Genomic DNA, 12,218 nt, shown 5'->3' on the forward strand with positions numbered 1-12,218 from the left:
CTTCAGTAAAGAAACATAGCATAAAAAAAAAAATCTCTGTTAAACTGCAGCAAAAAAAAAAAAGAAAGAAAAGAAAAGAAACATAGCATAACATAAAAGCCTTCTAAACTCACCTATTGAGACCAGTAGTAAACTGGTAAAAGAATAAGGTAATGGTGAAGAAAATCATATACCAATATCTTTTATGAATAGAGACATAAGCACTCTTAACAAAAGTCAAGTAAATAAAACACAGGAATATATAAGAAGGGTAATACATCAAGACAAGGGTTTTGCAAGAGATTTAGAATAAATTACTGTAATGTATCTTATTAACAGAATAAAAGAGACAAGACTGCACTATGACTTAAATTGTTTAAGAAAATAACGATAATGTTGCTAATCTAAAATTTTCAGAAAATTGGAAATAGATATTTTGTTTAATTTGGCAAAGGTCATTCATGAAAAACTGTAAACTAGCATTATTACATTGTAAACCTGATAGCTACTAATATACTTAAAATAACAAAATATGAGTAATCTCTTTTATGTCAGGAGCTCACTTGCTCAGCTCTATTCAATACATGATGAGTGGTCATAGTCAGAGAAATAGGATGTAGAAAAACAGCACAATTACCAAAAAGTAAGAAATAAAACTCTCCATTTAAGTAACTAATGAAACTTTTATAGCTGGGTGGTTTTCCACTTAGGACCTTCAGAAACGGGGGACAGAAAGCATTTTGGGGAATGCCATCATATTAAAGATAGGCATGAATAAATCATTACAAAAGGAAACAGGAGGAGATCATGGTACATTCCATATGCTCTCTACAAACCGGCAAAGTCTGTAATATATTTTAAAGGAATTTCCTAAAATAGCCATGATTATAAAAATATCAGAGCCTCAACAGTCTGGAATATTCCCTGAGAGAACATCAAACCCACAAAATAAAAGAAATGTGACACATTCCCATATATAACCCTAGCAACACTGTGACTATCTGCAAAGAGACAAACTCACCAAAAATGGACCAGAATAACTGTGCCAGCGTGATTAAATGCCACGGATCACATGGTTGTTCGAATGAAACATGTTAGCTGGTTTTCATGAGGAGACAGGACAATGTAGAGCACAGAGACAATGACCATCTGTTCCCTGATGGCATCCAAGAATTGCAGTGCCTTCAGGTTTGTCATACTGGTCCGATTTTATAGTATGATAATCAATGATTTCGAAAACTTTCACTAAAAACAATTATTTCACTGTGGCAGCTTCTATGTTTAGTAATGAGAGGAGTACACTGGGAGAGAGGAGGACAGAAAAACATGCAAGTGTCTCTCTCGTCCTCAACACATCAGACCTCTGTACACATAAACATAGGTCATCAGATCTCTGCACACATGAACATGTCATCAGAGCTCTACACACACAAATATACATCATTGCTCTACTACCTGTTGGGCACCAGCCCAGAACCTACAGACAAGATTTGGTTTCCAAATCTCCCCTTTCCTTTAAGATCTGTGGCATATCCTCCCAGTGTCTGCTCTCCCCTCAGCTCCTCTTTGGATGGAGTTAACCTGGCATTTATTTGTCTGCCTCCATATTCCCATCATCCTTTAAACTCTGTCTTTATGATCTAAGTCCAAGCTAACAGTTTACATTTGTTACCTTACAGGGGCGTACTATATAATTTTATAAATCTGGTAATTAAGGCCAGGATGAGATGTGGTGCACAGATTGTTTGGTTTTGGTTTCAGCATCTCTGTTAATAGGGTATCAATTAGTAATTATGAGGTAATGACTGAATTATAGTGGTAAGATACAGTAGGTAAATATCTTCTGGCCAGTAAGATCTGTTATTTATCAGGCTTATGAGGGTCAGAACTTTGTTTCTAATACAAAATGGGTATAATACTACATAACTTAAGGTTACTATACTATTAAAGCACACTCCCATGCATATGTCTGACAAATAGTGGTACTAAATGAAGGCTATCTATTACTGTTATATGAATGTTTAATTTGGCTTAAAGAGTTTTCTGTTGTGAGTACTTTAAAGCCTCTGAATCTCTCTCTCTCTCTCTCTCTCTCCCTCTCTCTCTCTCCCCCCCCCTCTCTCTCTCTCTCTCTCTCTCTCTCTCTCTCTCTCACACACACACACACACACACACACACACAAAATTATGCTTCTTAAAAGACAGAAAGACAGGCATGGTGGCCACACCTTTCTTTAGTCCCAGCACTGAAAGCAGAGCTTGGTGTGTTCAAAGCCAGCCAGAGCTACACAATGAGGCACTTTAATAAAACAGAAACAAACAACCCCCCACTTCCTGAGTATTTGAAAAGAGGTGTATGTGTGTGTGTGTGTGTGTGTGTGTGTGTGTGTGTGTGCAAATGAGAATACACCCTAACTTTACATTTTCCTACAGATGTATTTTGAAGTTGTTTTTGTTTTCATTTTTTTTATTTTCTATATTCTTTGTTTACATTCCAAATGATTTCCCCTTTCCCCTCTCCCCATATGTCCCATAAGCCTTCTTCTCTCCACCCATTCTCCAATCGCCTCCCTCCTTTTTCTCTGTCCTGGTACTCCCCTACAATGCTAGATCAAGCCTTTCCAGAATCAGAACCCTCTCCTTACTTCTTCATGGGAGTCATTTGTTATGCTAATCGTGCCTTGGGTATTCAGAGCTTCTGGGCTAATTAATATCCACTAATCAGAGATTGCATTTCATGTGTATTCTTTTGTGATTGGGTTACCTCACTTAGGATGATATTTTCCAGTTTCAACCATTTGCCTAAAAATTTCATGAATTCATTGTTTTTAATTGCTGAGTAGTATTCTATTGTGTAAATATATCACATTTTCTGTATCCACTCCTCCATTGAGGGACATCTGGTTTTTTCCTAGCTTCTGGCTATTATAAATAAGGCTGATATAAACATAATGGAGCATGTGTCCTTATTGCATGCCAGGGAATCCTCTGGGTATATGCCCAGGAGAGGTATAGCAGGGTCCTCTGGAAGTGTCATGTCCAGTTTTCTGAGGAACCGCCAGACTGATTTCCATAGTGGTTGTACCATCTTGCAATCCCACCAGCAATGAAGGAGTGTTCCTCTTTCTCCACATCCTAGCCAACACCTGCTGTCTCCTGAGTTTTTAATCTTAGCCATTCTGACTGGTGTGAGGTGAAATCTCAGGGTTGTTTTGATTTGCATTTCCCTAATGACTAATGATGTTGAGCATTTCTTAAGGTGCTTCTTCTAAACCATGGCATTTCCGACATTTGGACTGGACTAGAACTAAGTTGTGGGGTGACTATCCTTTACATGACAAAGTGCTTAGTGAAGGCCTACATTCACTAGATGTCTATAGCATTCCACCTTGAGTTATGATGACCCCAAATGGCTCTAATATTGTTAAACAGCACTTAGGGGCAAGCCGATTGCTAGAGAACCACTGTTTCAGGATGTTAATAAGATCTGCGACAAGAAGCAGGAAACAGTACAAAAGCTCTTGCGCCTGCATAATGCAATTGGTTAAAATCAACATAATCTATAGAGAACAAATGAGTTCATTGTTAAGTTCCAGAGACGACAAACACATGCATATCTCTTCTCCAGAACAATTAACAATGAACAACTTTGGGCATATATAGATTGTTCTGAATCATTCTGAAAACAATCTTCTATTTAGCAAAATAACATTAAAACCACTTTGATATACACATAAAGTCAAGCATTACATGTCCTTACCTTTAGGGCTGACAGTATAGTTTGCTCAGCTGCTGCTGAGAATGAGCTCTGGCTGGCAACCACCTACAACAGAGTTTTCTGTAGTTACAATTTTGCTTAAGTCATTTATTTTTGTAGACACTAATTTTGATCATAATATAACAAAACTTTCCAGAACATATTTAGCATATTATCATTGCTTTATAGTAATAATACCTCACACCTGCCTTAAAACTAATTTACTGAAAAGTACTTTAATATATAAAACAGGCATTCTACAATAGAAGCATTAGGCATTCAATTTTACTGATAAGATAAAGGTCAGAAGAACACAATATTTACTTATTTCTTTAAAAACATCCTTTTCTTTAGGCTGACTATTGTTTTCACAAATATTTAAAATACTAAGGTCAGATGTTTCCATTTCTACAAATCAATGTAAGTATTAATAAAGACAGGCTAACTAGAACCACCCAGTGGCCCCTGGGGCCTTACAGAAATGACTGAAGGAAATGGAATGTGCGGCCTCAAAGGTTTCTTGACCTTTCATTTTTCAGAATCCTTTCCGCTAACTCTTGAGGATATCTTTCATTTAATATATGAAATATGTATTTTAGAAGTCAGAGCTGATAAAAGAAATTTTAAAAATTACCCAAAATATAATATAGCACATGAAAATTCATATAAAGACCACACTTTAATTTTAGGGTGTTCTTTCTCTCTCTCTCTCTCTCTCTCTCTCTCTCTCTCTCTCTCTCTCTCTCTCTCTCTCTCTCTCTCTCTCTCTCTCTCGTGAATGGGTCTTGCTAAGTAGCTCAGGCTGGCCTTAGAGGATCAGTTTCCTTCAAGCCTTCTGAATACCTATCTTTGTAAAGACGAAGGTCACCTTTGTTACTGACTGGTGCAGCTTGAACAGGGAGTTCACCACGCCCACATTTCTCTTCTGTCCATCAGTGAGAGGTCCAATCACCTGGCTTGCATCTCCTTGAGTACAGAGCTGTAAGAGTTCAACATACGAAGACATTACCAAGATGACAGCTTGTATTTTTTGTTTGTTTAACCAGAAGATAAGATAGTCCATATCTTGCTGACAAAGAGAAAGTTAAATGGGAATATTCAGGTCACATTAAATATAGCTTTGGGCTTCAGGCACAAGAAATGTCCATAGAGAAAACACATCATTGTGTTAGTCTTCCTAAGTCCATCTCTTTAATACTCCATGGCCATGGGCCATTGAGGCACGTGTGTCCCAATGCCCCTCATGCCCTGTCATCTCATGCCTCATCATAGTGACCTAAATAACACTGGCAACAGGCTATAGAATTTGCTGAATTCAAACATCAAAATAAGTAATAACTTTAAAAGCAAGGAAAGGAGAAAACCCTTGAATATAATTAAGTAAAATTAAGAACTTCCATTTCCTAGTTTTTACTTCTAAGTACATGGTTATAGGAGAAAGCACATGGACTACCTTATTAGATTAATCTATATCAGTCACAGTTTAGACTTAAGAGAAAGACCCACAGATCAACCATTCTCCTGACGATGTCATTACAGCCCAATTCTGTATCACATTATTATCCAAATGCAAACCTGGCAAGGACACACACAGCTCACGTCATGTCTGGAAACTATTCTCAGGCATATGGAACACTGGCTTTTCAGAGGTAGAGCAGAGAACATTTCCTGCTGCTCTATAATACAGGTGAACCATGAGAAAAGGAACCACTACTTACCTTTCTCCTTTCTTTTGATAAGTACTCATAAATGTATATTCTCAAAATTAAATTCAACCTCTACTTAATAGAAATTTGTAATAAGAGTACTAATTTTTATAAATGAGAGTTTGTTAAAGCTGTAACCCATCACACTGGTTATTAAGTCAACATAAGACCTCTTGATACCACGTTAAGGAATTCAATTTCTTTTGACTTTCAGGAAGAACAGATTTCTAACTTAAAATTAAGTTATGTTCCAAAATTGTCAAAATGTGTATAAGTAATATGTGAAATGAAAGCAAAGTCTTTTTTTTCTATAGTAAGCATGTCAAAAGCACTCAGCACTCAGAGGAGCTCACAACTCCAACTTAAGTGATGACGTGGAGAGCTGGCTCCACTGAGTCTTGCAGGAGAGGGCTGGGCTCCGAGGGCTCGTGGGGACTTGTACTAGGAAGGCATTCCTAGAGTAGAATGGCAGCAGCAGACTGGGGACAGGAGCACATCTCAGTGTCACCCTGGCTTTACTAGGCATTCATACCACAAGCTTCAGGGCACAATGGCACATGCTTATAGTCTCCGTTACCAAGGATGCTGAGGAAGGCCGGTGGCTAGAAGGCCAGCAGAACTTGGTTAAAAAAGGAAAAGTTCCTACCTGAAACTGCACAATTTTTAAAATCTAATCTCTTTGTAATCTCAAAGTAATTTTGAAGAATAAAGGAATGGAAAAGATATGAAATTTTATTTCAATGTAGTTGTTTGATATTTAACTAGGAGAAAAATTTACTGCTAGAAAATTGTAGAACTCATTTTATTATTGTGGGTTGATCCTGCTGTAAAGTTTTATAAGTTCAGAAGCCCACTTCACATGCACTAGGAAGTTATACAGAACAATAATACATAATCACAAATATTGGTCTGAAGAAAATGAATGCTCAAAACTGCTCTTGGGAATATAAGATATTATAGCCACTGTGGAAATATTCCAGAAATTTGTAAAAAGCAAATATTAATTTAACTTAGTAACCTAGTAATTAAAGCCCCACTTTATATAAGAGAAATGATAGTGCATATTCACTCAGATGTAATGTACACAGAATCAAATGTTCATAAGTAGTATCATTCCTATGATAGCCTAAACTGAAAACAACCAAATGCCAACCGACTTACAAAGTGAGTATGCACACAGTCAGCATTAGGGCTGACTGAAAAAGTGAGTATGGGCCACATCTCCAGGTCCTGCAAGAGGCAAGAGGGGCTTCCGGGCGGCCAGTGGGGAGAAGTCAGTGTGCTGTGGTGAATCCAGCCGGCCCCTGCAGGAGCCTCCAGGTGTCTGCTTTGGGATCTGAACAGCCTGGGCCACGAAACTCTGTCTCTAGGAAGTGCGGGAGACCTGGTGTGCACCCAGAGGCAGTCTGGGAGTGCACAGCTTGCTCCAGTGGAACTGAGCTTAGGTTCCAGTCCTGAGGCCTCTGGCAGGAGCTCTCAGATCTCTCCGCTTCCAGATCCAGATCAGCCTGGGCAGCAACGCTGCATCTCCAGGTCCTGCAAGAGGCAAGAGGGGCTTCCGGGCGGCCAGCAGGGAGAAGTCAGTGTGCTCTGGTGAATCCAGCAGGCCCCAGCGGGAGACTTCAGGTGTCTGCTTCGGGATCTGAACAGCCTGGGCAACAGCACCCTGTCTCCAGGCAGTGCAGGAGGTAAGCTGTGCACCAGAGGCCACCTGGGAAGGGGCACCTTGCACTGGTGAGTCCAGCATTGACAAGACCAACTAACACCAGTGAGAACTAGATGGCAAAAGGCAAACACAGGAACGTCACTAACAGAAATCAAGGCAATTTGGCAACATCTGAACCCAATTCTCCTTTACCAACATATCCTGGATACCCCATCACACCAGTAAAACAACATTTGGATTTAAAATCACTGGTCATGATGCTGGTACAGGAACACATGAAGGACATACTTAAAGAAATTCAGGAGAAAATGGATCAAAAGTTAGAAGCCCTTGCAAGGGAAACACAAAAATCATTGAAAGAAATCCAGGAGAATACAAAAGCCAACAAGGAGGAAACACAGGCTGGCCTCAAATCCAGAAATCCGCCTGCCTCTGCCTCCCAAGCGCTGGGATTAAAGGCGTGTGCCACCACTGCCTGGCTCTGTTTTCACTTTAATATGTACAAAAGCAAAAGGTTTCCTCATTCTACAAAATGTCCTTGGTATTTACACAGTTGCCTGTTTATCATTGCCCTTGCTATCCCATTGTATGAATTTATCAGTTGATTTTCGCTATTCTGTTGCTCTCGGTTGTCTGCAATATACTTAAGAGTGTAAAGAACCATTACTTGCTAGTTGAATGACTTGTAACTTGAACTTCTTTAGCTGTAGCACAGAACTAATAATAAAGATTAAAGCAAAGTACCCTATATAAACTGAAAACACCTTTAAGATACACAGTATTTTCTACACTCTAATTATTCTTTCGTCCTTTTCTTGATTCTTTTCTCCTGTGATGGTGAACATTATGTTGGCAAGTTTAAAACTCACTGTGCTTAAGGGAACTATAAAACATAAATGCCTCTAACCTGTAAGCCTCCCCTGATCAAGAAAAAAGAACTTCCCAGAATGCTAGGGGTCGGTCTTACACAAACCATGTGCTCTCACTTGCTCTTACAAAGACGCTTGCTTGCCTTTGACTTCATGTGGGCAGATGTGTATGTGACTGTGTGCAGGTGGGATGTGTGTCCAATTGCATGAAGGCAGGAAGTACACAGCCTTGTGGGTTTGCCCTTATAACCCCCTGACTAATCTGAAGTTGCATCTTAAAGGTGCTTTCTCACCACATGAAGCTCAAGAAGAAGGAAGACCAAAGTGTGGGTGCTTCAGTTCTTCTGAGAAGGGGAACAAAATACTCACAGGAGCAAATATGGAGATAAAGTGTAGAGCAGATACTGAAGGAAAGGCCATCCAGAGGCTGCCCCACCTGGGGATTCATCCCATACAGTCACTAAAAGCCAGCACTATTGTGGATGCCAAGAAGCACTTGCAAAGGAGCATGATATGGCTGTCTCCTGAGAGGCCCTGCCAGAGCCTTACAAATACATGAGGCAGATGCTCGCAGTCAACCACTGAGCAGTGGGTACCCCAATGGAGGAGTTAGAGAAAGGACTAAAGGAGCTGAAGGGGTTTGCAACCTCATAAAAAGAACAGTATCAATCAACCAGACCCCCCAGAGCTCCCAGGTAATAAGCTATCGACCAAGGAGTACACATGGCTCCAGCTGCATATGTAGCGAGGATGGCCTTCTCAGGCATCAATGAGAGGAGAGGTCCTTGGTCCTATGAAGGCTTGAGAGATACCCCAGAGCAGTGAAAGTGGGGAGGTGGGAGTGGGGTAGGTGGAGGGACACCCTCATGGAATCAAGGGTAGGAAAGATGAGATAGGGGATTTCTGGGAGTGTGGGGAGGGGGAACCGGGAAAGGAGGTAACATTTGATATGTAAATAAAGAAAATATCCATTCAAAAAAAAGGTGCTTTCTCAAGCAATCCCAGCAACCTGAGGAGTATCTGGCACCAGTATTTAATAAAGCCTCTTAGTTGTTAAATTTTATTCATAGTCAAGGTGAATCTCTGTACAACCCCAGATACATAGCACACCTATTTTCTGTAATTGTTTATTTTGTATTTATTGAAACATTTTAGTTTATTTTTGAACATTTTTATCACCTCAGATAGACACTATGTACATACACACTGGTCACTAACTAGCCATTATCGTGATATTCCCTCCCTACTGCAGCCCCTCCCTTTTTATTTATTTTTTTTATTTTCTATATTCTTTGTTTACATTCCAAATCCCTTTTCCAGTTCCCCCCTCCCCATAAGTCCCATAAGCCCTTTTCCCTCCGCCCATTCCCCAATCACCCCCCTCCCATTTCTATGTCCTGGTACTCCCCTACAATGCTGCATCAACCATTTCCAGGACCAGGGCCCTCTCCTTTCTTCTTCTTGGGAATCATTTGATATGTTATTTGTGTTTTTTTGATATAGAACTTCTAGCTAATCAATATACACTTATCAGTGACTGCATTCTATTGTGTGTTCTTTTGTGATTGGGTTACCTCACTTAGGATGATATTTTCCAGTTCCAACTATTTGCCTAAGAATTTCATGAATTCATTGTTTTTAGTTGCTGAGTAGTATTCCATTATATAAATATACCACATTTCCTGTATCCATTCCTCCATTGAGGGACATCTGGGTTCTTTCCAGTTCCTGGCTATTATAAATAAGGCTGCTATGAACATAGTGGAGCATGTGTCCTTATTGCATGCCAGGGAATCCTCTGGGTATATGCCCAGGAGTGGTATAGCAGGGTCCTCCAGAAGTGATGTGCCAAGTTTTCTGAGGAACTACCAGACTGATTTCCAGAGTGGTTGTACCAGCTTGCAATCCCACCAGCAGTGGAGGAGTGTTCCTCTTTCTCCACATCTACACCAACACCTGCTGTGTCCTGAGTTTTTAATCTTAGCCATTCTGACTGTTGTGAGGTGAAATCTCAGGGTTTTTTTGATTTGCATCTCCCTAATGTTGAACATTTCTTAAGGTGCTTCTCAGCCATTTGAAATTCTTCAGGTGAAAATTCTTTGTTTAGCTCTGTATCTCCTTGTACTAAGCTCAACTCCAAGTGGATCAAGAACCTCCACGTAAAACCAGACACACTGAAACTAATAGAAAAGAAACTGGGGATGACCCTTGAGGACATGAGTACAGGGGGAAAGTTCCTGAACAGAACTCCAATAGCTTATGCTCTAAGATCAAGAATTGACAAATGGGACCTCATAAAACTACAAAGTTTCTGTAAAGCAAAGGACACCATCAAAGGACAAAACAGCAACCACCAAATTGGGAATAGATCTTCACCAACCCTACATCCGACAGAGGGCTAATAGCCAATGTATGCAAAGAACTCAAGAAGGTAGACTCCAGAGAGCAGAGCACACCTATTATTTATCCTCTTGGTTATGGCTTGTTTCAGGACGGGGCTGGAAACTGCAGAGACAGATTAGGATGTACCTATCAAGGCCAAACCCAGGTGAAGTTGTCTGAAGGTGAAGTGGGACACCTCTCTGTGGGATGTGGTAATCAAGCATGCTGCAAGCACAGAGCCCCTCCACTGCAGGGTCTTCCACTCATCTTGAATTACTTTAAGTCTTGTTGTGTCCAGTCATTTCTTGCATTTTCATTCCTTGAAGTTTACTTTAGGAGTTTACAAATATACAGACTATCACAAAGAAGAGACTTTTCACATATCTAGTCAGTGACCTGAGAATACTAGAATAATGGTTGCCATTTTAAAGCAGAGTTATTTGACTGACTAAAATGTATAGAGTTGCAAAAACATAGTACTAAAGTAAGAACAATAAGAAATTCAACATACTAAAACATGAGAATGTATACATGGACAATTATGTTGCACCTTACTATGTCTGAAAAGTTGCCAGAAACTAAAAGAATTGTGATGAATTTCAGACATCTGTCTCTCTGTCTCTATCTAGCACACAGACATACAAACAAATCTAAAAGCTAAATGAATCCTTAAATAATTCCTAGGTGCAAAAGAGAAATAATATTCCTCTTTAAACTATGTAAAACATATTTTTCTGAGCTTGAATCTGAACATCTGTGCAGTAGGAGCAGCACATGAATTCTGGATCTGAGAAACAACTGCTGAGCCCAGATCTGCACAGCAAGCTACAGTGGAGGCACAGGACACTCTGTCCTTGTTAATTTGTGAATGAAATGCCCACAAGCTCCCCAAACACCCATGAAGAGAAAATCAAGGCAAAAACTGGCAATCAAGGGAAGGAGAGATCAAAGTTTCTAGACTAAAAATGTGCTGTGCAGATCACGAAAGCTGACTCGGAAAAGTGTCTAAAGGAATTAAAAACAACAACAATAAATTCACTATAGATTACAAAATATAAAAGAGTAATTACCTTTCTAGATTTCATGGAAATATCAATTATCTCTATAAACCATGGTCTCCCATTAATGCTATGGAAATGTCAAGACCACAGAGTAACGTTTTATGTGTGTAATTTTATTTCAAAACCCTTCATTTTGTTTTGCTTATTTTTTAAGATGTATTTATTTCTTGTATGTGTATGAGTGCTCGGTCTTCATGCACTCCAGGACAGGGCATCAGACCCCATTTCAGATGGCTGTGAGCCACCATGTGGTTGTTGGGAATTGAACTCAGGACCTCTGAAAGTGCAACTAGTGCTCTTAACCACCAAGCCATTTCTCCAGCCCTTCACAATCTTTTAAACTATTTTTCTATATACACATGAAAACATACAAGACAAAGTCTGTACTAGAATCATAGAGGAGAGCAATGTGGCAGATATTCCAACCTCCAGTACTATCCTGGATAAAAGAAGGGTAACTCTACATCCACCTCAGACATCATTGATGAGATGAAGTAAGAGCTGACGGACACACCGAGACACCTCCACTTACTGTTCTGGAAATGCCGAGCCTGTTTTTTTAGTTACCAAGGTAATTTTAATTGAGCCTTGGTACTGTAGTTTCTTTGTATTTATGCTCATGTATGAAATGCTTTCATAACAGTTTACCCGGCACATATTTAAGATAAAATACTTTGCTCTAACATGCTTTCTGTTCAATTGAGACTCATGACAAAATTGATCATGTATAAGGGACATTTATTATTACCGATAAGCTTTTGACATGACTCTCAGATTGTCATGCCTGCCTCCAATATA

The 12,218-nt window shown here is 39.6% G+C and overlaps 1 protein-coding gene across 1 annotated transcript in view; it reads right to left on the reverse strand.

Annotated features, from left to right (window-relative positions):
* Positions 1-12,218, reverse strand: part of Cog5 (component of oligomeric golgi complex 5) — a 300,848-nt gene that overhangs the window by 48,015 nt on the left and 240,615 nt on the right. The window contains exons 15-16 of the mRNA XM_052185982.1: positions 4,605-4,715; positions 3,740-3,802 (exon numbers count right to left, since the gene is read on the reverse strand). Of these exons, the coding sequence (XP_052041942.1) occupies positions 3,740-3,802; positions 4,605-4,715 (174 nt within the window). The remainder of the gene's footprint in view (positions 1-3,739; positions 3,803-4,604; positions 4,716-12,218) is intronic.

Source organism: Apodemus sylvaticus, chromosome 6 (genome assembly GCF_947179515.1).
Source record: "Apodemus sylvaticus chromosome 6, mApoSyl1.1, whole genome shotgun sequence".
Classification (NCBI taxonomy): domain Eukaryota; kingdom Metazoa; phylum Chordata; class Mammalia; order Rodentia; family Muridae; genus Apodemus; species Apodemus sylvaticus.